Here is a 27,219-nt window from a genome sequence, read left to right on the forward strand (position 1 = left end):
AGTGAGACAGTTACTGCGTTGTTTCCTTTCCTTAAAACCAATTTTCCAGTTTCGTTTGTCGATAAGGTTTCCAATTTTTGGTCTATTTCCTCCTGAGATAACGGCGCTTTCATTCTTTCTGTGTTCCATTGAAGCCACCCATCGTTGTCCGATGGCCTACTTGATTTCTATATTCCATCAGCTTCTTGGCTCCACCTTTCCTTTCCAGCGGTTTGCTGCTTCTAATTGTTTCATTTCAGTACTGATGAGTAATTCTGATTATAATTGCACTTTTTCATCGGCAGTTTCTCGATTGCTTCCTCGATGTCTGCTGCTGTTAGCGCTATTTGTTCTTTCTTTAATTTTGCGCTCATTTTTGTTTTCTGCATTTCTCTTTTGATCAGAGCTTTTATCTCCTGACTAATGGGCTTATTATCACTCCCCAGACTGTACTCCCCTTTATTTCATTTTTTTGCCAATTTGTTCCTTGATGTATCGGCATACCAACCCCTCGCCCGTCCTTCTCCGTTGTTGTTCTGTTGCACCCTTCCCAGACGTAGCCATCAATAAACGGTGGGTCTTCTAGATCCCTGAGATGTGTCTCGCACAGAGCGTAGACGCCTCTTTCATCGTCCTTTAACTGCAGTTCTATTTCTAACCATTTCGCTCTCTTTCTACCCACCTTGCATGGTCATGTAACTGATCCAGATGTTAAATTTCTTTTTGTAGTTTTCTTTCTGGACCTCCTAGTGGCCATTCTGTTGGGCTCAGTCTCCATTATTACGCTTTCTTCTTCGCCTGCACCTAATCTATGCCCGGAGCCCCCGTGGACCCTCTAAAAAAGCTACTGCCCGGCCCGCCTTGCGCCAGCCGATCTCTGCTGCTACCCTTCCCACTAAAATGGATTCCATCTCGTGCGAATCCTGTGTCAACGCCTGCTCTAAGCGTTCCCCTGTTTATGACTACCATGTCGAAGCCACACTCCAGGCTTAGCTTCCTTACTTCCCGATTATCAGTCAGCAACGTCGTTGTCAACCACTCCGTTCTGTCCTACCGGTACTGTGCACACCAGGATCTGCACTTGCTGCGCTATTGCCCTTGTATCGTCAACTCCTTAACCTAGTGTTTCCACCACTTGTGAGGCTACCACTACCAAATTGCGCCTGCAGCATACAACGAAAGTTTGCGTTTCGTCTCTCTCAGCACCGCGTTCATTGAATCCCCCCACCAACGTTTACATATACGTTGATTGCGACTGCTACCGGCCTATCGTCCATAACGCTCTCCATGCGCATTGGAAATGTATCGCCATCTGTCTCTTGTTCAACGTACTACGTTCAACTTGCTCTTCTGTCGAGCACGAGGGATGGCGCGCAGAGCGTGGTTTCGCTAGGGCACCTCGATGCTCTCTCACCTTGCCTCCGCTTTCAGGGTGAGGGCACCCTTTGTAGCACACCGCGCCGCCGTTTCCCCCTCGCAGAGGCATGTTGGGTCCCAGGCGCGCGCTATGCATGTGGCGTTGTTTTTGTGCGGTTGCGTGGCGACTGCAATGATGCGAATAAACTGGAAATTGACGCTACATGGTTGTTTCGCTCGTGGCAGCACTGTTCTGTCAGCTTTGAATGTTTTTTACATGATGCAGTCGCTGCGAATGCACGCCGATCGAAAAGTTATGACTGGCCGCTGCGTTCCCCACTCACTGGCCACACTGAAAAAGAGCCTGCGGTTATTGGCGCCTACTTCGTAGTCATAATTTACAGTATCAGGGTCGCCGAATGCTGTTGGATTATGCTACATTTGCTGTTATAATGTAAAAACTGTTTACTAGATCCCAAGTTTCTCAGGTATTCCAGCAGCGCGGAGGATGATCTGCCGAACATAACTATTTTTTGCGTGGTTAACATCCGCTTGTCCAACATTAACTGGGATGAATTTGTCTTATTACTCTGCCATATGTAAAGGATTCCAAGCAGTAATAGGAAATTTCTTTTCCAAACGATCCGTCGCCACACTCTTCTGGGGCGGACAACTGAGGACATGCCTGAAACAATACGTTCATATTTTCTCGTTTGCTAAAGGCTTGTTCCGCAAAAAAATTATGCACATGGTAAGAGTTTCCCTCTGAATAGTGTTCAATAGACGTTGATTGATAGTACTATGCGACACCTTGCTGATTATTCAGCAAGACATCTGTCATTTTTTATTCGTTTTTCTTGGAAAGAATTAAAAATAAGCGGTTCAGTGAAATTTGTAACTGAATAAGGCAACATAGCAACAACAAATTTCAGTTGCTAAGTATACAAAGACGTTAATTTTTCCTTCTGTTCAAAGCATGAAGGAAAAACAATAAAAGCGACCGATTCACAAAGAAACATGAAAAATTAAACTCTAGATTACGGCTTCATTTCAATGCCACAATTCACGCCAAACTCAACTAAGGGGAGTCGGAACAACACAGGCCGCCTTTCTCGCTTCAGCGGAATTGTCTGCTCCAGTTGCCAAAAGACGCTGACTTGTGCCTTACTACATAGTCGCTGGCCAGGGCAGTAGACCTCTCATTAGGTACTGGTCCGGGCTAGTTGTAGTAAGTGGTTTTATTAAAATAATAAAAAGGAAGGAAAAGATTTGTGCTAGCCCCGGCATCTGCCATCGATACGGAAGCACCTGAGCTGGCCAGCGGAAATAAAGAATAGCAGACAGACTGGAGAAATGAAATGAAAGAGGTGAAGAGACAGGAGGAGAGAATTTGACTCATGTTGAGCAGAAAGATGCGTGGCAGGCAGGCTCTCATCCCTGCTGCTGTCATTGAGAAAGAGAAAAAAGTGACCTCCAGGACATGCCTGCCCAGAAGCACGCGTGACGAATTTTACTTATCTCGTGGCTATACGTGACGGCAACCAAAGTAGCATATTTTCCCCAGTAGGGATACCAAAAGCGATACCAAAAATAAGGCGCCTCTTATTGACGACAGTGTAATTCGTCACGCATGCTCTCTTGCTTACTGACGCGCTTAAGGTAGGTACGGCGCCGGGATATTCAGGGTGACAGGAAAGCATGATATTCTCATTAGAACTGCCCGAGTGGCAGTGTTTGGCGATTATGAAACTCCAGCTCTAAATAAGCAATTCTGAATGTTGGAAAAGCAGTCGAGATGTAGAGTATCTGGGTGTACAGATAGCGCTGGAAATGTTACAACCGCTGTGAGAATGTAACGAATGTTCGCAAGGCGCCGAATTTCTCAGCAGATGAGCTGCGAAACATGACATATTTTAGCTTAACTAACTCCGATTCACTGTTTGAAACATCACTGGTATCACCCTTTCTTGCTAGTACACCAGGTTTGCGGATTTTCACGCGGTAGTGGCAGTTTTGTCTTCCGAACGGCCCGCCGCCGCATTGCGCTCTATGCAGCCGAACGGGAGAGTGTGACCCAACATGTTGCCGTCGCGGGCAGTGTCCTCACCCTGAAAGCGGAGGCGAGCGGGCATCGAGGCACTCCAGGTTTCGCTAGGGTGCCTCAATGCAGCGCCTCAATGCAGCGTTGCAATACCTCAATGCAGGGTGCCTCAATGCAGCGCGCTGGCATTGAGGCAGCCTAGGTTTCGAAAAGGTAGGCAGATAGGTAGGAAGGTATGTAGGTAGGTAGGTATCCTTTAATAATTAAAATCAGGGGAATTTTCTTGAGGTTTGTGGGTGGGGTCCTCATTCCAGGGTTCCACTAGATTGAGCTGTCAGACGGACCTCTTTTAAGAGGGCTCTTTCCTCGATGCGATCGCTGGTCAGCATCGCCTTCCACCGCCAGAGTGGCGAATCAAGTAAGCTACCTATTTCTAACTTTAGCGATCAGTTCGAATTTCTCATTGTCATTGGTCCCTAGTTAATTATAAAGCTTCGTTCTTTTGCAGACACGGAGAAGATTCACTTTGCGGCGAGGAAAGCACATTAATGGCGCTTAGTCATATTATTTGTTACGGATTCGGCCTCGGAAAAACACGGAGGCTCTCTGATGGAGCTTTTGACCTTAGCACATGACTCCATACTACTTCGCCTGCTGTAAAGGTTGCGCACTCACAACATTCCCCCACCTCCCCCCGTTCATTTCCTCTTACTCCCCACTGGCATAAACGTCTTTATCATCATTATCATCATCCTAATCCAGGACTATACATGGAGTTATTTAGTTATTGGTGATACATGTTTATACCTGAAGCTGGTGGGTTTGCAGTGCGGATACTTACCACCGGTTATGACTCTCCTCTCCTCCTTTCCAGCCCATGATGTCGGTAGTCGATTTTTGTGAAAACAGCGTTTTTTTAAGAAAAGTTGCGTTCCTTGTTGTGCATTTTTATCTTGGCTAGGTTGGCTCTGTTCATGTGATATGGCTGTCATAGTTACTTAGAACGGTTTTCGTATGCTGCTAAATGCACCCCCCCCCCCCTGTACTTCTTCCAGAAAAGATATCATCACTCGTAAGGTCACATGACCCACTACTTGTCATGTGACCCCCTATTTGTCAGTGAGTCGTGTGACTCATTAGACCCGTTAGAAATACACGACCGCCTTAAGCGCTGGCCCTAAAATACGTTTCCTATTACGTGAAAGCACCTTGAACTTTTTGTTTTCTCGATTTGCCTGGGTCTGCGCCTTTAGCGTTGTGCTTACGCGCCATGCTGAGGCGCGGGGTTCGAGACAACTATGTCCACGTAATTACTTCAAAAACAATCATTCGCCTTCAGCAGAGGTCTCCTTGTTAGCTCTGGATGACATCTAGCTCTAGAGCGATCACATTGCATGTGTGTGCGCACCCGCTGGCACATATCTGGCGAAGCACCATGTTTACTGAAGACACTGCGAGAAAAGCCATCTAACAGATGAAATCAATGCTTGCCACGTAGCTTTTTCCTCAGCTGAAGCCCTTGATGCTTCAATTGTAAGAATGAAGAGAATATCATTAGTGAACGCTCGGCAAAAGTAGTAGCCCGTTTCCAGGCCTTCTTGAGAGCAGTTGATTTTTGTTCTCCTAATGCTCTGCGTAGTTTCGTCTGCGGATTTCGCAAATTGTGGCCCGCAGCCGAGCACATTTGACCGCGTGCCATAAAATCCAAGACGGCTTATTCAGCTGCCTGATTACGCGGCATGAGACATGACTTTACCTATATTACCAAGAGACTGCAGTAGAGTCGGTTCACTAGAAGCAATGTGATTCCTCGCAACGCTAAAAGCACGTGCCCGATAAATACATACATAGGCTATGTGACGCTGATAGCCCTTTCGGGACAAGTACAAAGTGGTGGTGGCGGAATTAGTGGCCGAGGGGGTAATATATACACGGGGTCTTAAACTTAGCATCTCATTATGTAATAATACTAGGGCTGATCAGATACCAAATGTGCACACCATGTTGTCCAAAGGTGTGGTCTCTGCAAAGCGATGCTTCCACTCACAATTCGCATGGAAAGAAAATGAAAGCATACCAGTGAGGCTACAAAATTTTCCAGCTTTACCTTTAGTCATCTCATTTCGCCCCCCCCCCCCCGATTTTGCAACGCTCTCTGCACAGGAATGTTTAATTTTTTTTAATTTTTTTACGCTTAGACACTTTATTTATTTTTTTTTGTAAGATCATATAGCCGAAGGACCAACCTTAGGAATTCAACAAAATTGGACGAAGCATGAACCAAGTCTATCTTTGAATTTCAGCTAGAGAAGAAAGTGTGACATCCACGCAACCTTCTATGTCTACCAGAGCGTTGAAAGTGGGTCAAAGGCGTCTTTATTGAAAGATTCATGCAGTGTAACAGCAAAAGCACGGCAACAAAATATAGAGCACTGCCCCATGAAATAAGTGTCAAAATTAAGAAGGCTTCATACCTATACGGGCAACCGAGCCAAAAGTTTCGCAGCCCACATTTCTAAAGCCAGAAAAGTAATGCCTAAAGTGATTGCCACCTCCTTATTGTGCTCTGGCACTCCTCACTCTTACAGATTATTTATTGTTGAGAAATTCATGAATGTATGAAAGAATCAACTACTGTATGAAATGTATCAGAAAGCACCAACAGGTTTCCGTGCAGATGAATTCGAGAAACCATCAGGACCGGTTATAATGGCGTGACTAGAGCGAAAAAAATTGGTCGCAGTCGCCCACATCTCTGCGCTATTTTTGGTGAGTATTTGCACATGCAACGCATACCCAGCAAATTCGGTCGGAGAGACAAGCAGTGTTGCTGCACTTCTCGCGCCTGCCGTTCTGCTGTTTCAGCCGGCTGCCTCGTGACCTTACGTCACACGACGCCACGCATCTTCCCATTGGTCAGTCGAACAGCTATCACACGGACGTTGCGATTGAATTCCACCCGGTCGGGAACCAATCGCAAGGCATCTGCGACTAGACGGACGCCTCTCCGCACGTAGAGTGGCGAAAATCGCAGCATGTGAAACGAGCATTACTAAGCTCATCCTGGCAAAATGTGCAAAAATACCGGCGCAGCGTTTTTCCGCGGTTGCTTTAGGCTCGCTTTCACGCAATTTACATTTTACACAGCCAGGCCCAGTGTTCCTATACATTTCCTTCTAAACTGTATACATTTCTTTGTCGGTTCTGAGCAGCGCGTATTTCTGAGAACTCAAAGAAACTAAGCACCTGCACGGATACCCTCCACTCTGGCCGTTTCCCATTTCTTCTGTCACACTCGACAAGAAGTTGCATATATACGAGTATGTATGTGAAAAGGCGCCAGCATTGGAAAACATGTTTCACATATTTACCAAGTTACTCTTGCAGTTTCTCAAACTTTGCACAGCATACGCCTCTAACTTTCCGAGTTCTAAGCGTTCTGACTCCCGTTGAAAAAGCATAAACAGGGCGAACACCACCGCAGTCAGTGATTTTTCTTATTTCCTTATTCGCTTCGTTAATTACGGCTCCGGAGGTCTTCGTCGAATAACGGCAACTTTTCTCGGCCGGTTCAAAAGAGAGCCGTTACCCGAGCGCGCGGGCCGAAACTTTGCCCCGTGAAACCGAAACTTGCCTCAACTAAAAAACAAAGCCCCGACGAGCAAAAAAAGTCAAAGCGGGGATCCAGGCGCGCTTTCTTAGCCTCCAAGATGAAAGGGAGCCCTGCGCCGCCACCGCCGTTATTCAGTCGTTTCTGGCCAGGTTTATCAAGGGGGGCCGCGGAGCGTGTTTTGCAAAAGAGGGCGCCGCGGGCTTTTCTCGTTTCGTAGACAAGACACGTGCGGCTCCCCTGTATTTCCAGCTTGCACAACCACCCTCGTCTTGTTTCACGCGGCTCATCTCCAAGCAGCTTTCGCCTTCTTCACTCCTCCGCCCGAGAAGCGACGGCGCCCACGCGTCGTGGAGGGGGGGGGGGGGAGGGGGGGGAGCGAAAATTGAGATCATCCGCGCAGAAAGCGGACCAGGAATAAATAAAAGCGGTGGACGGTGCGAGGGAAGGGAGGTCGTTTGGATGACAAAAATAGAAAGCGTGTACGCTAAGCTGATACGACACGAGGAAAGATAAAAGAATAAGAAATAGTATACTAAGGAGGGGGTGGATGGCAAAGGAAAAGCCAGGGGAAAAAAAAAAAGGACGAAATTGAGGGGGGAGGAGGGGGAGCGGGGGGAGCGCAGCGGGAGAGCTCCTCTTTCTTGAGAAAGCGGTGCGGAGGAGAACGATATCAAAACAAACTAGGCGTGCGGGAGCGCCTTTATTCGCTCCCGTTTACAAGGGCGGCTGCGCTGTCGAACGAAGGCTACGGCGACGATGCCCGTGTGCCCGACGTCTTTCTAATTTTTTTTTATTTCCTTTTTTTGCCGCTCCGTTTTCGTTTCGTGCGTGTGTATCCTTCTCTTTCTCTCTTTTTGCGCTCTCCGAGCCGCGCAGGGCGTTCCCTACAGGCCACGCCCGTTTGGCCGTGATTGGCCGATCGTTACAAGTCACGTGACTCTACGCTAGCTGGCTGCGGTAGAGGAGGAGAAAAAAAAAAGAGAGAGAATAGCGGGGTTGAGGGGGGGAGAAGGACTCGCGCATCGTTTCCCGTCTGGAAGTTTCGGTTTCGGGATGCTCCGGGAGCAGGAAATTGATGCGGATGGAGAACCCGCATCTGCGGTAAAGCAGAACGGCGCTCCAGAAAAGAGGGCGAACGCACGCGGAGCGCACTATTCGTCCTTGCCATCAGGTACGCATATTTCGACGATTCCAGCGTATCCTCTTTTATTTTCTTTGTGCTTTCGGGCTTGCTGCATGTTCGCTCACGTGTTCTGGCTTACTGACGTCTCTTGGTTTTGATCTTTTCGGCATGATTCTACTGCATTCACATCGTCTCAGTTCACTGAAAGACGCATTCAAAGCCTTTTGAAAGACCACCTGGAAAACTGGGCTCTGCTGCGGTCGGTGCCGCTGTTATTCATGCAAAGGCTTCGCTCGAGCCTCAATTGGAATTGTGATATTTATGCAAAACAACCGCACTGGCCCTGAAGATGTGCATATCTTAAGAAGTGGGCAGATCCTCCGACGGTTCGCTCGCTAGGCACCCCGTTTGCATAGTCCTTGCGAATGTGCATGCTATTGCGAAACGACGACTGGCTGCTGATCTGGCCTTGCTGTTGAAAATGACTGCGCAGAAGCTGCGGTTCAGCTGCATAAGAACTGAGACGTGGTGGTGGTGTTAAAGCGCATTCGTCGAAGCGAAACCGGCATTGTTCATTCATTTGCACTGAGCAGGGACTGTTTTTCTTGTCGAAGCAGAGAAGCACCCTTTAAATTACGACGAAGAATGGAATATTGGATACCTTCATCTATCTATCTATCTATCTATCTATCTATCTATCTATCTATCTATCTATCTATCTATCTATCTATCTATCTATCTATCTATCTATCTATCTATCTATCTATCTATCTATCTATCTATCTATCTATCTATCTATCTATCTATCTATCTATCTATCTATCTATCTATCTATCTATCTATCTATCTATCTATCTATCTATCTACCCACCTACCTGTCTGTCTGTCTGTCTGTCTGTCTGTCTGTCTGTCTGTCTGTCTGTCTGTCTGTCTGTCTGTCTGTCTGTCTGTCTGTCTGTCTGTCTGTCTGTCTGTCTGTCTGTCTGTCTGTCTGTTAGACCATCTGATGCCTGTTTATTTTAGTCACTTTCGGGGTTCATGCACTGTTTCTATAGACACTGAGAGTAGAGTCGGATGGCGTTGGAGGGCATCTTTCGCGTCATTTCTTGACTTTCGAGCACTTATTTTTAGTTTGTATTAAAGCCTATTGTATAGAAAAAGAAACGTCCGCTAGGATCTGAAAGATGCTGCGCAATCTTGATACAAGGAGCGAATGAATGAAAAGCTTTATTGAAAGATTTGGGAGAGGAGGCTGCCATCTGTAAAGGAAGCGCCACCTAGCGGTTTTTCCAGACAATCTGTCGGCACTATGTCAGCTCACCTGGGTGGCCTTATCGGTTTATTTTTATTTTCTGAAGTAATAAAAGTCCATATCTCATTTTTCCTCAGCATGCGCGCCTTTCAGTCTCTGAAGCAGCCTGTGAAACAAATGTCCAGGTAAACGGTTACGATCTTTAAGAACGCTGGTTTTGATGACTTCCTTGTGATATTGGGATAACCGATATAAGAGTGTCTTTGCATGACCTTTCTCATCTGCTGTTTTGACGACCAGCAGAGGGGGATGGTCCGCAGGAGTTTTGACAGCACGTATGGCCATAGCTCTCAGTAGGATGAAAAATGCACAAGACAAAATACCTTCGGTTCGGAAGTTTTCCTCAGCTTCTGTCTCACAACATCAAGTCGCTAAATGTGTGCCGTTGAACATAAGTTGATTGACGATTTGGACGGAACGCGACTAATCGTTTGGTATTGGAACGTTTTTTTTTATTATTCATATTCTTTATATCGCCTTTGGGCATACTCGCGAATATGGTTAACTTAGTACCTGTCAAAAAAAATTTGCCGAGCACAGTTTCTCATTGTCAGTGTTGCTGACCAATAATCTGATACTGTACCTTGAGCACAAAAACTGAAAAATTTTGAGCCTAATATCAATTAGTCACGCTGCACAGAAAAGAAATGAAGATGTTGAGAAAGAGAGCAAGGCTTTAAAATGCCACTTTTAATGCCGTAAAACACGCCCACTATCAATGCAAATACACGAAACTGTTTCATACTTGACAATGTGATTCTTCCTCAAACTATAGAGCAAATATCTCGTTTTCCTGCCCACAGTAACTGCACAAGAGGCGGAGTCTTCCAGCATTTTTATGTCTTTTACATATTGATAACAGATGTGAAATGCATGAATATGGATTCAAACAAATTTATAAATAAAGACAGTAACGAATGTCAGTAAACGAAAGTGCACAAGACGAGCTGCGAAGAAAGCTAAATGCAGCTCTGTCGCACGCGAGGTCTGCTCTCAGACTGCGCTCTTCAGAGGCAAGTTTCAATACCTTGAGATCGTTGCAGGGGCAGCAGATGCATAAGTGGAAGTGTCGGTGTTGTTTGTTAACATCGTGCAAAGTCGAAAATTGCTCTAGAAGCTAGCCGTCCCATGTTGACCAACCTGTATAGTCAAAAAAATAAAAAAGACAAAGCATATATCCTGCCAAAAAGGTTATTTCCAGGGCAAGTATTGGTGGAATCTGTACGTTGCTGCGTCTTACTCCTTTTCTTTTTCGTCCCTTAAACCGTTGGTATAACATGCATGGCTCTGACGTCATGGCGACATTATTTGTTACCTCCGGGCATAGCTTTATCGATAGGCAAATGCTCATGCGTAGAGAGCGGCAAGATAAATTGATGCCATCTGGGTGCTCAATTACAATCAGACAAGTGCTCAAATGGTGAAAATTTGCGAGCAGTGTATGATATAGCTATACGTGCTGTATGCCTGTGGCGACTGGTACAACATTCAAGATGCACTCGGTATTAGTTTCAGGAAACTAAGATTAAATCCGGAAATTACACGCGTCAGCACCAAGTTTGATGGCAGCGTAGCAGCCAAACCTCTGGTTGTGTTTCTTTCTGGCAGTGCGATATTTTGTGTTACCGGCTTGATTCCCTCATTTTTTTCCCTGCTGCGTGTGGTTTCGCCAGAGCATACGCGTTCATCTATCTGCCGCCTGAAAACATGGCTTTCACTGAGTTCTCATTGCACGATTTCCACACGCAACACTCCAAGAATTTTAACACCCTAATATGTGCAAAAAGGATTGTTCGCTTGTTGTTTGTTGTTTGAGAAATGGAAAGAAGAATAGGAAAGAAGGGGAGGTTAACTCTTAGGGCACTTCGGCTGGTTGCCCTTAGCTGGGGAAAAGGGAAGCCGGCTGCAAAATAAAAACAGAAAGAGAGATGTGCGGTCTGAAAGCCACCAACCGATGCGGCGATGGCCTGCGCACTGTGAGGGCCACAGAGCACTGCAGCCTCAAGGCAACACAGTACATGTCCTTCGTCGCCAAAGAGGGCATTCAGACAGCGTAGACGTTCTGCCGTGAAGCAAGGCCACTAAACTCACAGGGTGGGCAAGGGAATGGAAAGAAGTGCTCGTTATCACATAGGCCTAGGACAGCGTTCAACTTTAAGGGTGCAAAATTGTTTACAGTGTTAATGTCATGAGAAACCAACCTTCGGCAATTCTTACGGCTGGTGTCCGAAGTCGTGGGCCTTTGTGTGCTTCTGTGGCAAGCTGGCAGTGCACGTCGGTTCATTCACTGGTTATAACTCAGTCAGTTTGTGCATAACTATGACGGCATCAGCATGAATGTCCATGTGCTCAGCTGGTTCCATCGAAGGTCTCTCGCGATGCATGCTCGAGGGCCAGCGTTGTATTCCGGCCCGCAAGCAGGCAGTCACGTGGCTTTTGAAGGCAATGGGCGTTTTATGGGAGCGCATAAAATCGCTCAAAAATCAATGCATGTCCCTTTCAGGTATAATGAATAAACTTACTGGAAAAACTAATCCATCTTGACATCACTATAGGGTTGCTCCATGTTTCAAACCCAACTCCTGCAGACGTCAGGACAACTGCATCGATATGGCTTTGTTCCGCATTTATGGTGTACGGCACGTTTGATCGGGATAATGATTTGGCTCTGTAGTGGAGCAGTGGCAACTTGGCCAAATGGCCCCGTGGCTAATGTGTTTTTGAACTGCACGCTGGTGCGGGGTCAAAGGCAAGGTAGATGTGCACTGGTAGCGAAGGCTCCATAGACGCCCATTGGTCCAAAAAATGGCGGCTCGTGGGCACTCCAGCGCCCCCTGGATTTTGGGGGGCAAACTACGCAAACGTGACGTAGAATGACGTCACGCATACGTATGCTTTTGGCGCGAATTATAAAGCGGTCTTTCTGTAGAATCCGCGTTTTCGAGCCCGTACCTCTCGAAGGTTGCTGCCTTTCAGCGCGCCCCAACCTTTGCCAGTCAAATGTGCTCGCCTTGTGTGCTCGAGTTCCTGCTAGTTATGGCCTTGTTAATGTGCAATTGGGAACGCAATGAAAGTGACTGGTAAAGGAGGGGCAGCATAGAAAGGCAGCAACACTTCCAGACACTGGCGTGGCCGGGTTAGCCGGGTATCGAAACAAGGCCTGCAAAGACGCGCTGTAATGCACCGCACACTCATGAATAGGGGGCAGGTCAAGAGTGTTGCAAAAATACAAAATTTGCCAGGTTTTAATAAAATGACTTACCTCTTTCATAAAACAAGGTGCTAATATATTTTTTTCTTTTCTATTGGCAGATTACATTCCAATTTTGTAGCTTTATCATTTCTTTATATGAGTGTTTTGCCCCCCATCCTCTGGTTGTGCTGCAGTCGCGCTAAACCACTTTTCGGCCCAGCCTTCGCCACCACTTTAAATCCGCCTTGTCAAAGGCTCATTTTCACTACCATTACCCCTCAGAGAAGCCGCGCACAAAGTCAGGGGAAACTTTTGTAACCACTAGAAAGGCGGTGGATAGCAAGATGGCAATGGGGAAGGAGGGGGGGGGGGGGGAATCTAACCCCAAACCCCCTCAATGCTCAAACCTCTAGCATTGTGATGGATGGGTGTTTATGCTAATGCTATTTCAGTCAAGGGTGTGTTTTGTGGTGTTGACACCGATTTAGCCGGCTGCATGTCGTATGGCATGATCGAGGAGCTAGACAGGCAAAATAGAATGGTGGGAGTGGAAAGTAACATGAAGGGAAATTAACGTTCAACTCGCCTTTTTCACAAGACCCCTCTGCGCATGCGTGCCTCTTCTCCTCGCGCTACACTGGTTGAAAATAAAACCGCCATCTCCTACTGCGCATGCGCAATTTATGTTAGTGACAGACGCATGCGACAGATGGCGGCAGCTGTCAGGCACGCACTTGCCACTTCGCCGGCGCAGCTGGCTTCTCGTGGAACCGGATTGCGCCTGCGTCTCCCACGTGCGTTTGTTTTCAACCAGTAGCAGACGAATTTTCGCCACTCCCCAGAGGGCGCCACACCTAGTGAAAAGGGCGGATAGCCTCCGAAGAGGATTAAAGTTTATTATAGGCACCAAAGCATTGGAAGTAGTAAGGGGAGACATCTACTCAGGTTAGGTACCAAATGCTGACTGACCCGGTCCCGGAGAACGAAATGGAAAAGTGAACAATAATGAGATGGAGTTCATATACGAGGTACTGTCAGGTCAAGAATTTCGGCTTAATGGTATCCCTCAAAAACGAATAATGCATCAGTTGAATATTCCTTGTTCTCCTCTATTAGGAAGAAATATGAAGGATAACTAAAGGGGTTCAGCTTATATCGAGGACAGCGCAGCGAGCTGTGAAAAGGAAAATGAAAGGTGTAACATTAAGAGACGGGAAGAAGGCAGATTGGGTCAGGGAACTAACGCGAGTTAATCACTAGAACTATGAACAATTTTTCTGGGGGCTAAACTTTTTCAATGCATTTTCGCCTCGTTTACAGAAACATAAGCAATCCGTAAAATGGACAGGGCCTAAATACACAGAGCCCATATAGGTTCATGCATTTTTCTGTCGCGTTAATATGGACAGCGATGACCACAAAGCTGGACTGCCCCAGGCTGATATTTCTTTTCCTGTATTTGGGGGCAGGACACCAGCAAAAGACGTTGCGAAAGTGGAAATGCCTGATGGATAGCTTTTTTTTTACTGTGGTTTAATGCTTTTCATTTCCAAGGCAGCCGCTCGATGCGCATCAGCATTAGCTTAAATAGTAGTTCGAGATACGTCGCAATGCCATAAGACTCCATCACGCGCATCATAGACCACTAGGTACTCCAGACTGCACCACATTACTTTTAAATATAATGAACACTAGGATAATGTGCTTGAAGCTCCAAATACTTCGTCTAATTTCCTCATCATGCTGATCAGTATGGAAGGAAGCACACCTTAATAGAGAGTTTTAAATACTAGCGCAATAACGTTAACTCTCCTTTTGTGCAGAAAATCCGGAGTCGTCGTCGGCGTTGCGAGAGAAAAATCGGCCACGGTAGGGGGCACAAGATTCTGCTCGGCCTCGCGCAACACGCCATGGTCGAAAAATGGGCCGGCCACCTAACCTTGTCATGTCATTTTAGGTCATGTGACCTTGTGACATCATTACAACCTGCCCACCGGATTGTGAGCAAACTGCCCATCGTGCCTCGGGGAGAGCAACCTGGGTCTCACAAGCCCCACCGATGGCAGCACCTGCCACCCCAGGGCAGTGGTATGAGGACTTCCAGGGATCTATGAATGTAAATCAGAGCATGTCAAATTCCGCCTATATGGGTTTTAACCCATCAACGCTATCGCGTCATAACCGTATAAAGGCGCTGAAAGGGGTTCTCCTCCAGCAAGGATCTTTTAATTCGTTTCGCAGAAGCTGAGTAATCTGTAGTCAAATTTTGAATTTCAGCGTCTTCGCGCCTTTCGCTCTACTGTCGTTACATTTCAGTCTCAGTTTCAGTTTGTTTATATCTTGCTACAGAGAGCAGTGGGCCCCGGGAAAAAAAAGCCGTAGCTTGACAAGCTCCCGAGGCCCACAACATCCAGCAACAGTGGCGCCATTGGTCATATGCAAACAAGAGAGGCATACATAAACCTAAGGTATGATTCACAATCTATGAATAAAAAGCGGAAACAGAAACTAAGCGCGCAATATAACATCAAGAACAAGTAATATATAAAATTCAAAGCATGCACTGAAAGCATTATTTAAACTTTCTGTATGCGCAGAGATTATAGCAGTTAATTTCCCAGCAGTGAACGCATTGACAACGCATTGACACGCTCTAAGGTCGGAGCGATTGTGGCGGCTATGGTAGCTGCGTGACGCCTGAAAGAAAGTCGCCGGGAAGGACTGGCCAACTTTCGGGCGCAATTGTGGGTTGTCTGTGACTTGTAGAAGTGCATTATTCTCTGGCGTTCATGACGAGAGAATGGGGTGATTGAGTGAGTTTATGTATTGTTTTTAGAAGGTGTTTCAGGGTCCCTTTAAGTCAAAGCTTAAGTGTCCCCTCCAATTTTTTTTCTTAAGGATTCGTCATTACGGATGACTCCTTTTATGGACAGTATTGATCAGTAGCCAAGTGTCCGTAATAACGGGACACAATTGTGTATTTCTTCGTGAAAACCCTCCTTAAAGGCGCCATGCAAATTAAGGCGAGTATGGAAACTGGTCACGGCGCCGAATAATATCTGTTAAAGGTATGGATCGTTTTCGGAGTTTGCCTTGAGGGCCGCATGGTTAATATTTTTAGAGGCTTTCCTAGCCGGCAACTAAATTTATAATAATATTTTATTTAAGAAAGTAGTACGGAATAGTCGGTTCTAAGTGCTTCTACAATCGCGCACTGAAATAGTGCGCGATCATCTTTAAGAAGCCAAACTAACAAGAGCATGCCCTGCAGTACTTTCATGGCAATCCCTCAAAATTATACTCAGCCGCTATTGGCGAAAACTTCCCCGAAAGGGCCTGACCTTTTTTTTTCGTCAGCTCAGTTTATGGCGAGACGCCACCGAAGAAACTGATTTCAGAAAGAGCGGACGGCACATCAGTTTCCGTAAGCAATAAATCAAAAGCGCCCACACGAGCAAGTGATCTGTCTAGAAATACGGTAGGATGCCTTTCGAATTACTCATTTCAAAATAAGCATTATCCACTATGGACCTCCTTCACCCCGCGACGTCACGAAGATGCGGTGGCGCTGATGTTAGCAGCGACTTTCGCATGGTAGGCAAAACAGGTCCGCTTGCCCGTGCCTACCGCAGCTGCCGCAGCTACCGGCGGCTGCTTCAAGCCTGTGCACTGCAGAAACAGCATGTATTGACCAGCTGCGTCACTGCTGGATCCGCGTAGTAGCATAAAAATATTAATTTAGCCTCGATAGGTTTCTCGCGCATAAACGCCGCATTCGGAAACTGGCTAACAGGCATTGGGCCACGGTAGTAAAGCGCGAAGTCTGGGAGTCGATAGGCACTGACACTCAATGCACTTAATAGCATGCAAGTTACTGCGTTCATTCACCTGAACTTCAGGATAGTAGGCTGATAATTGCTCAAGGAAAAAAAAAACACATATGCAGCTGCACACGTACTTATCACCTTGAGCCGGAGTGCACGGGGCGCCGACAGGTTCACTCGCCCCCAAGGAATGCGTTTTTTTGTTAATAGCACAGCACGTTTTAATGGCGCGTTTTATGACATTTAATATTTACTTGAAACTGTTTCTTGATATGACGACGTAATTATTTCATTCGAGTAGAAAGAAGTCTGGTAAGTTGTGTCAATCTTGCGCGGTCGCGTTGGTGTGCTTAGAATAGCGTACCTTAAGTGTGCTAAACGCCATATGCTTTTTCATTGCATCATGCATGTGTCAAGTTTCATGAGGTAGTACATGATCGCGAAGCTTGTTTGGAACGAAGCAGCCGCAGGCGTGCTACTAGCAGACACGTGGCGAGATTGAGAGGGGACGCGGCAATGAAAAGTGTTTTCGTTATTCATGCATGCGATATGTAACTAAACTTGGTGCAAATATGAAATTCCTACGCTAGTTTCAGTAATTCCTTTTATTTATAGCTATACCTGGTGCAGTTCTGGGTAATTATAATTAACACCGTCGTCAAGTCCCCTCAAGGTCTGAAATAATTGACTAGATAGTGCGCAGTTTTTTCATGCCAGCATGTACATAAAGCCCTGTTCTGTACGATGCCGCGATTAGTTCTTTTTCTATATGATCAGTACTTATGCAAGCATAGTTACATGAAAACGTTTCTTACAAGAAATAACTAACACAGTACTGCACGTGTAGGGGAAAAAATGGAGAGATTTATTACGCTCCTCAACGTCTCAGGAATAGTTTGCGACAAATGGAATCATTTGATTTTCATGCGAATTAAGAAGGTGAGTGATCCAGTCGCAGAAAATGTGAGAGGTCACAAAACGAACCTTAAAGTTTATTCCCTCGTTTATGGCATCTTCGCTTTCGCTTTGGTCAAAGAAATGCGGCACTGAAATCAAAGAAATTACCTCACAATTTTTGACGACCACACTTCTAAAAAGCGTAATTTATAAATTTGTACTCAATATTTTGCTATAATTTTTCGTCACGAAACTAGACTTCAGGGCTAGGAAAGAAAATAATTCTAGAAATCAAAAATTTTCACCAAATCGACCAGCTTAACAAGAGGACAAGTCGGCCTGGCTGGTGCGTGGTCATGCTGCTAAAAACAGCGCTAAGCGAGACAGGAGATCAGGGACACGACGCTGTCACCACTTTTCGCACAGCGCGACACGTAGGTATGTCAGCAGACGATGAGCGCATGTCTGCTCTGACGAAACAAGGCCAGCACTTCCCCTCACTATTGTCCCGAAGTAAAATCATTCCGGCTAGTGCAGTGTTTCAAAACTTGTTTTATTCAATGCCTAGCGCATAAATAAACGGCAGGAACGCTTTCTACATGTTTACTACTAAACATATATACAATACAGTGGCAAACTATTTCTCTTTATAGGCCGCACGTGGCCAACGCGAGCTTGTGTACTTCAACAAATTACTAAGTTGGAAGCATCGACCATTGGTATGATTCGCAGAAACTGGAAACGCGCCTACAAGCCTTGAAAACCCGCGCTCAACACCTATCCGCGACGCCACTCCCCGACCTTTTGCCTACCACGAGCTCGCTAGCGACTGCAGCGCCACCTCGTTTGTTTACAAACATGGAGGAGGTCCATAGCGCCATTTGTAAGAAAAAAAATGACTGTTTTTTTTTTTTTTGCGCTGTCACTGGAGCGAAACTGCTTACTTAGCCTGCCGTGTTTTCTTATTTTCGCTTTCTTTGTTTTTCGCATCAGCCACGATAGCTGAGTGGCTGCAGCTTGCGGCTGCCCAGCACGAGGCCCCTGTAGTTCATTTCGATGGAGGCGGAATGGAAAGACGGTCGTGTGTCTAGATTTAATCCGCAGTCCTCCACATTAAGGAGCGCATCACAGGCCTTAAAAGTCTGATTACTCTTTCTTTACCCTGTTTATATGAGTGTCGCTTCTGACTCCATGTCGACATTGCTGAAATTATAATGATGTAGCAGTTACGTAGCCAGTACGCTATTTCTGAGGTTATTGACACTTGTGTGTCCTTTGTAATATCATGCCACGCTATTATGTGAACAAGCCAGTTGGTACTTACAAAGAAGCCCTGTAAAGCCTTTTCACCTGCGGCGTCCGACATGCAATTAAAAGTAAAGGGATTGACCGACTACTTGAAATATGTGCTGAACGTTCCCATCGAAATTTGCTTCGTTTTTCAGCATCAGCGAAGGCAGTTTACAGCGCAGATTAAGGGCGGGATTGCTCATGTTCCTTATTAGCTCTAACGAGCACTTGAGCCTATCGGCTCCGGTCGGCAGAGGGACAGGTGTTTGTCGGCAAATGGATCAAGAATTGTCACTTCGACCCTGGCAGGTTATGTTCCGGCCTAAGGGGAAAAGTATGGGGGGGGGGGGGGGGGGGGGATTTAGTTCCAACATTGAACTTTGTCATACAGCTTCATAAGGTTAAAAAATACCGAGAGAGACTATGTCGATGGCACGAGTTGTGAGGTAGCACGGATTAGGCTTTTAGTTTAAGCGATGGGAAAGCAACTTGTCATGCTCAGAACCCCTCAGCAACCGCTTTTTTGGGCCCGGTCAAGTGTTAAGCGACGTGCTTTTGCAAACAAGCTCTGGTCTTATTGGCAATCGCCAGACACCTGCTCCCAGTATCAAGAACTGCTCAACGATCAGATAAGACCAGCATATGATAGACTCAACGTAATTCATTACTTTCGCTAATCTCTTCGAGCATAAATGACGGTTGGTTCTCCTGACCAGGAGTACGACTCCACTCAGGGCATTCATCGACTTCGTGCTCAAAAGGTTTCAGTCAGAGCTGCAATGGAAATTCTCGGTCGCTGGCACCCAGGACCGTTGTTTTGCACGCCCTTCTCCCCCTTGTCTTCCTGTTTCGACACCGCACTCCCAGCACAGCGCCGTGACCAGTAGAAACGAGCGCACAAAAAGCGAAGTGGTAGGACTCGGCGAGGAACAATAAATTGCCTATCCGTTGGCCGCGAGACAAGCAGGGCAGGCTCCGCAGCGGAGAGTGACCTTCCACCGCAAGCCTTTTGTCTCGGGCCATCAAAGCATCCTGCAGGCCTGGCGTCCAGTGGCAAAAAGCGAGTGAGCGGGAGACAGACGCGCACCTCCCTCCCCCGCTCCCCTCCTGGACCGGTGGCCATCCAGCGCGTACGAGAATCATCGTCGCCGCCACGGCGTCGCCCCTCGCGGGGATTTCCTTTTGTGATGCAAGCGCGCTCAGCCGAGCGTCGCGGTCGCCTCCTCGCCAGGGTCGAGCCGAAACCTTTTGTTCTAGGGCCGCGCACGCTGGCTGCGGCCACGGCCAGTCCTCTTTTGAACGGAGCGCCGCGCTGGGGCCGGCAGAGGGCGGGCCACGGCCAATTATAACTGCGAACTTGCCGCCGAGAGTCGGCGGCGGGGCGATCGCGTACAGCGCCGCCGCATGTGAAATCAGGTGCACGCACGTCCGCGTTGCCGCCTCTGCCGCTGTTTTGCTCCGTGCGTCGATTTTGTGTTTGTTTCGCCTCGCTCTTCGTTGCGGTTGCCGGACTCCGAAAAAAGGCTCGCTGCCGTTTCCTTCGGCACGTTCTCGAAGGTTGCCCGCGCTCTGCTGCAGTCTTTTGTTCTGTCGCAGATCCTGCTGCAACGTGTGTGTCGCCAAAGCTCCAGCGCGCGCGGGGTGGAGATGTTATCGCGCCGCGCTGCGAGAATCGTGTATGGGGATGACGGCACGCAGAAGCGCATTGTCCAGCTTCCCATTGGCGGCGCTGTTGCCAGCGGCGTTCTTGCTTCTCTCTCCGTTGTGGCAGAAAGGTGCAGCCAAGAAAGCGGAGGCACAACTATCGCCTGGACGCGGTCCCGCTCTCTGAGCACTTGGACACATGTGACAGGCAAACCAGAGGCGGTGGTTAGACTTGGCCGTCCTCATATTTTGCTCCTAGAATGTACGCCATGGCGTTGCAACCGTCAACAGTGCAGTAATAAGCTGGACTCAAAGCACGCACTCGTTCAAAGCGCAGTGAAATATCTATAGACTTGTACGGGCGAAGTCTAAACAAGTAATGGAACCATTTCGAGACTGCAGTAAGATCTAGCGAGCAGTATCAATAATTACAGTCTCAGTGCTGAATTGCAGTGTAATTTACGAGTTCTGTGCCCTGAACAATGATTGTCATCCAATCTTCAGAGACTTTTGAAGAAACTGACTACGAAAATTATCGGTTGTTGCCATTGAAAACCACGCCTAATGGAATTTCGAGTTGGAGACAGGATGTTCTGAATAACGTGGGTCTGCACCATATTTTATGCCAGCGCATCACACGGCTGTCTGGTTGTGTTTTGTGCAACATTTCTTATTTCGGACCATATTCCGGCTTCGTGTTCTTTTATCCACGTTATGAAAACAATGCCTCAGCTGACTTCCCTTCTATTGGTCCTCGTCAAACACTGTACACAGGCAATCTCATGCGAAGCAAGTCTTCGACAGGACTGCCATGGCTGGTGTCCGATGTCAGTGTCTTGCTTGCCTGTAGTCCAGGCCGGGTGTGCGCGTCGGTTCCTTTAGCTGGTCGTAAGTGAGTTAGTTCATACGTAGCTCTAGTGGCATCAGCATCTATGTCCATGTGTTCAGCTGATTCCATTAGGGTTCCTTCACGCTTCACCCTCGAGCGCAAGCGTTTGTAGAGTACGTGGTTTCAACGCGACAGCGTTAAGGGTCCCGTGTCGTTGTTGTTGTTGTTGTTGTTAGCCTATCAAAAGATGGCTGGGGGATCGACCAAGAATCGGGTGAATAGCCACCCGTGTCGCAGAAAAGCCGGTGTCGTCTTCATCGCGTCGGCGTTGTTGCGCATGAGCAGAAAATTTCGATGGAAGCAGGGAATAACAAAATTATGCTGAAAAGAAAACTGGGGTTTGGGAAGGAACAGAACTCGGGGCCTTCGGATTGCGAAAAGGGCACACTTCCCATTGGCCACGTGGGCTCGTTGATTCAAGCTGAATAAAGGTGGACCTAGTGAATGCGTTGCGTCTTAGTGAAGTGTCTCAGATGCATCTACTTTTTTTTTATGGGGTTTAACATCCCAAAGCGACAAAGGCTATGAGGGACGCCGTAGTGGAGGACTCTGGATAATTTCGACCACCTGGGGTTCTTTAACGCGCACTGACATCGCACAGTACACGGGCCTCTAGAATTTCGCCTCCATCGAAATGCGACCGCCGCGGCCGGGATCGAACCCGTGTCTTTCGGGTCAACAGCCGATCGCCATAACCACTGAGCCATCACGGCGGCTTAAAAAGAGACATGTACTGATGCGTACACGAATATCAATGAGTATGCTAATTAAGAGTTAGGTAATTGAGTAGGCGATGCAAACGAGACCCGGCAACGCTATCGCGTTCTTCTATTACAGGCGAAGCTTAAGCGTCCCCCGATTTTTTATTAATGCGGTGTGCGTTTTTTACCGATAAAGAAATCCCGACCCCGAAATCTCGAGCAATTAAGAAAAAAAAACCAGAGCATATCCATTCTTGATAATTCATGTACTTACATGTTTCAGCATGCAAAATGGGTCCAATACACTTTTTCCAAGCATTTCACCTCAGAAAAACCGAGCATTAGGCCGGAAGAAAGCTTGTGAGAACAAATTGGTGAGCATCCGGTGACAGTGAGGACTGAATCCAGCACCCCCCGCATGTTAGGCGAATGCTCAAACCACTAGGCCATCGCTGCGGCATTCCTAATGGCTCCCACAGATTATTCAACTCGGCAGCTAAAAAACCGCATCCCCGTGCGGTCGACTCCGAAATCCATATAGACCCAACAGTATAGCCAACAAAAAGACGAGCTTATTCCATCAAATTTTTAGATAGCATTCGAACAGCAAAAGCACGCAGTGTTCTTGAGGCCAGTGAGTTCGCACTTGCATGCCATAAGTAAATATTCAGTGCATTGTTATTAATCTTCTATAGCTTGAAGTACTTATTTCCTAAATCCATGCAGCGAGCAATTCATGTGTTTTAAAACTTATCAGGTCGCTGCTGAAGACTCATATTTCTTTTTTTGGTTGTACCAAACGATCGGTGGTGACAGCGATGGCACAAGCGCTTTGCGCAAAACCGCTGAGCCTCACAACTGCCAACATCTTTGCTACGAACCGTGTCACTAATTATTCGAGCAGGAGATAGCTTGCGGTTCACAAATTAGAGTTAACACTTGGCTGCTATTTATAGGCCTGCGTGTTACACAAGTAACGAATACTGTGTTTCTGTTCGCTTTTATTGTGCACAGAATAGCAAACCCAAAACATTGGAGGAGTTATACTATAGGTTCAGCAGCCGTTAAAGAACGAACTCATGTGGTTCAGGGTTTGCGCGCTAAATATTATGCCTAGATACGTCATTGGCTTCAAAATAAGCAAACATGCTTTTGAAAATCACGACATGAAAGATTTCATATTGCATAACATCTTGCTGGGCGAGTTGGTTCCTGTATTCCAAAGCTACAGCGTAATGGACGCTACATAGAGTTGTGTCCTCCCTAATGGGTCTCGTCAGTTGCGTTGCAGCTACGTATACTGCAAGCGACGGCATCTATTGTCCACTAAAATGTCCACGCATATATATTTTTCACACGGGGTCTGCCCCGAAAGATGTGACACCATGCTTTGGAATGCGCACACCTTCCAGCCTGTAGCTAAGGATTGCAGCTCAAGGTAGTTCAAACGTAGAACAAACACGGGCTAATGACATCCTAGTCGAAATCAAGAGGAAGAAATGGGCCTGGGCAGGACATGTAATGCGAAGGCAAGATAACCGCTGGTCCTTAAGGGTAACGGAATGGATTCCAAGAGAACGCAAGCGTAGCAGGCGACGGCAGAAGGTTAGGTGGGCGGACGAGATTAAGAAGTTTGCAGGCGTAGGGTGGGCGCAGCTGGCAAAGGACAGGGTTAACTGGAGAGACATGGGACAGGCCTCTGCCCTGCAGTGGGTGCAGTCAGGCTGATGATGATGATGATGATGATGATGATGATGATGATGATGATGATGATGATGATGATGCATGACATGTCAGTGAGATATTAAATATCTGGATCAAAATGCGAGCGTCCTAGATTGATTTTTATTTTCATTTTCAGGTTGAATGACTCAGTACATCACTTGGTAACTATACTACAGTAGAGTGTACTTTCCAGGGAGCGAAGCAAAACGTACGACCAGTCACGTGTCGTGTCCGCAGAGCGTGATGCGGCGGCCGGCGCCATGATGGTGAGCAGGCCAAGGAGTCCCACGGAGCGGCTCGTCTCGCCCTCGCTGGAGGCGGCCGACCTGAAGCAAGGCCTGTGCCAGCGGCGGGCCCTGGAGCAGGGCGCCGGTGGGCTGCTCGCCTGCTCCGGCTGCCGAGGACTCATTCGAGAACGATTCTACCTGCAGGCGCGTTGTTTCCCACGCACGGCCATTGCACTGCTTTCCGCATGCGCAGTAGAAGTAGTAGATGTGTTGCCGCGCCCAAGCCGCTCAGCGGTCAGAGCCCGGGCCACCCGAACGCTTTTCGGTGTGGGCCTGGACTGTGCCCGGGACCAGATATTCCTTCGAAAGCCTTACCAACCAAGGTTCTCCTCGGCCCTGTGTAGTAACCTTAACGACGGACGCAATACTATGACGCGCACGGATGTTTAAGACCACCTGCGTACGAAGGAAGTACAAGCGGGAAGAGGCGAGGAGGGAATTTATTTCAAAACGCGTTAGCTTCCAGTGCAAGGGGGGCTGACTGGTACGTCCGGGAAACTGGATACGGTATATAAGCAAGAAAGGACTGGAATGACTACAGCGCTGGCCCTCTGGGCAGCAACGGCGTTGCACAACAATTAGTCCCTCAAATGGCAGTTACTCCCTAGGAGTAAATGCCCCTAGGAGTAGGAGTAACTGCCAAGGGATATGGGCCATACTCAATGTCCCGACAGAATAGCTGTTCGCAGCGATGACTGATTACCGCTCCTAGTCCTATTTTACCCATTTTTGGCTTGGTGTAATACACTGGCTCCATTTTATAGACAGTGTATATCGCCCGTCGCATTGAGAGAAGTAGGTCACAAATCGTCACTTTCCTACCATGTTCTGGTATGGTATGGTATGGTATGGTATGGTATGTTGGGTTTAACATCCCAGTTTAACATCCCAAAGGCTATGAAAGGTGCCGTATAGTTGAGGTCTCAAGATTAATTTAGATTACCTGGAGTTCTTTACAGCCCACTGTCTAATAACGCGATGGCTTGATACTATTGATACTTGAAAAGTCTTACACTGCAATTGTTTTACTTTGGTTTTGATTGTGGTTAAAGTAATAGGAGTGGCTACTGCTGAAGCTGATTTTTTTTTTGTCTGTGTGGGCGGATCTAAAGGGCCAATGGAGGCAGAAATTGAAGTATGCCTGTATTGATGGATTACCGCGTTCTGATGACAAACATGCTTCTTGCACTGGTGTCGCTCTCACCGGCCCTTTTCGCAAGCGGTGCTGCAATATCAATCTCACGCGGATCCCCGAGGCTAGGCTACACCACCGTTCACTTCCAATCGGTGATCACGGAGCCCGCTTTCGGTACACGAGTTTCAATCGAGTGACGAGAAAATTTTTAAATGCAATTTTCTCAGCAATAAATGCGTCCTTCGCTGCCGGACAAACGTCAGCACAGCCAGAAGAAGCCAGAGAATCGATGTCTACTACGAAGTTGGATGCAGTTGTCCTTGGGGCCCCTTTAACTTAACGAAATGTTTTGTTTACTGCCCTTGCTGTCATATTTTTCGACCGCTCTGCTTCACATGGTGAGCTGAACATGCAAGCGCGGCATAAATATATGTTGCATACAGCCCGAGTTCAAGTATATCTTGGTTGCTCTTTCTTTTGCGTGAAATGTTTATTTTTGAGGAGATAATAGATGGGCTTGCTGCAAGCGCCTTTAGGGCAGCTCACTCCACCAGCGGCTATGTCACATGAGTGTATTTTCTACAAAAACAACGCCACGCGTCGAACGGTCTTACGCAAGAAAGAAAGAATAGGGAGTGAGCCGTTGTTCCTCCCGCGATCCTGGTCATTTCCGGCAACACTAGCTGTCGCGCGGAAACACATGGCGTATACTTGTGTGCTTTGTACGTGTCGTCTCCTTTTCTCTGAAAACAAGAAGCGATTATCATTTCCACTAGCCTGTTATACATATGTGGTGCAGGCAGAGGCTTTTTCTTTTTGTTTACATAAATTTCCTCACTACAAACATATCATTGCCAATGTCCATATTAAAGAAGTACTTCCAATTGCAAAGGACGTTCATGTATGCAGAATGGTATGGGTGACAATTACAGCGAGAAGTGCGCCATAGCGACTACTTTCATTGAATTTTAATTGTCTTATTGTTTTGTCTACAACTAACAAAATATATATGGGACACTTAATTTCGTCTCGTGTTGAGAATGCGATATCATTATAATGTGAAAGAAACCCGTTTCAGGGATTTTATTTTCCTCCGAGTTTTTTATCCGATGAAGCTTTTAAATCTGTCGCGTTAAAAAGCCATCTGAAGTTTGACTATTTTAATGCGATGGAATTAGCAGCGTCATTCCGTGAAAAAAACACCGGCGTGGTTAGTTATAAAATTCGCTGACCGGTCGAGAAAGTGATGATGTCACATGGCCAAGCGCTGCTTGATCGACGGGGTGCAGACTCACGAGACAACGTGACGTGGCCGAGTTGGCAGGTGCGCTGGAAGGTGGCAGCTTGCAGGTAACATGGCCGAGCGCTGACTGCTCGCCGGGGTTTGTGACGTCGTGAGACCATGTGACATGGCCTAGCTTACAGGTGCGCTGGCAGTTGGCAGGTGCGCAGGGCATGTGACATGTCTGACGCAGTGGCGGGCTCGGCGCCATAGCTGCCAGCTGCGCTTGGACATGTGCAGACGCGCATAGAGAGCTCCCCGTGGCAGGTTCGAATGGGGCGAGAACCAACGCCCCGCGTGTATACTGCAGTGGAAAATCTCCGCAAGCGCAGAGGGCGACCATGGAAGTATGTCGCTGGAGGTGGAGCATCGGCGCCTGCACGGGATACGCGTTGCGACGAGCAGCAATGACGCAGGAGGAGATGCAAGCCGAGCGAGCTTCGGAATTCAACGCTATCGCTTTCTCAACATGTAGTGTAATTAAGTGTCCCCTAAATGTTTGTATTTCTTGGGGGTCTTGTGCTTCGTTCAGCTATGAACATTCCACGATCCTGCTAGCAGGTTGAATGACTTGGATTCGATTTGCTACCGTAAAGGGTCTCCTCTAACCTAGAGAGTTTCGGATAACAGAAATGAAGTTGGTTCCTGTCCATTGCCGGCAGGCGCTGGACCAGCCCTGGCACACGGGATGCCTGCGCTGCTGCCTGTGCGGCACAGGCCTAGACTCGCAGGCGTCCTGCTTTGCCCGCGAGGGACGCATCTACTGCCGGGACGACTATCTCAGGTACGAGCCTCATTGGCATTGTTCCCTCGCGGGAGATCACGCGTGTGTGGGGATGTGACTCCGCTATTGAACGCGAGCAGAATAGGGACCGGGAGAGAGCGCGTCGAATAGTATTCATGTGTTCACGAGGAAACAAAAATAAAG

At 47.4% G+C, this 27,219-nt stretch overlaps 1 protein-coding gene across 1 annotated transcript in view; it reads left to right on the forward strand.

The window, feature by feature from the left end:
• Positions 1-8,065: 8,065 nt before the first annotated feature.
• The window catches only part of LOC144115503 (LIM/homeobox protein Lhx9-like), a 61,948-nt gene continuing 42,794 nt past the window's right edge, over positions 8,066-27,219 (forward strand). Inside the window, exons 1-3 of the mRNA XM_077649912.1 lie at positions 8,066-8,160; positions 23,825-24,018; positions 26,954-27,075. Coding sequence (XP_077506038.1) covers positions 23,848-24,018; positions 26,954-27,075 — 293 coding nt within the window. The 5' untranslated portion in view covers positions 8,066-8,160; positions 23,825-23,847. The remainder of the gene's footprint in view (positions 8,161-23,824; positions 24,019-26,953; positions 27,076-27,219) is intronic.

Source organism: Amblyomma americanum, chromosome 1 (assembly GCF_052857255.1).
Source record: "Amblyomma americanum isolate KBUSLIRL-KWMA chromosome 1, ASM5285725v1, whole genome shotgun sequence".
NCBI classification, from domain to species: Eukaryota; Metazoa; Arthropoda; class Arachnida; order Ixodida; family Ixodidae; genus Amblyomma; species Amblyomma americanum.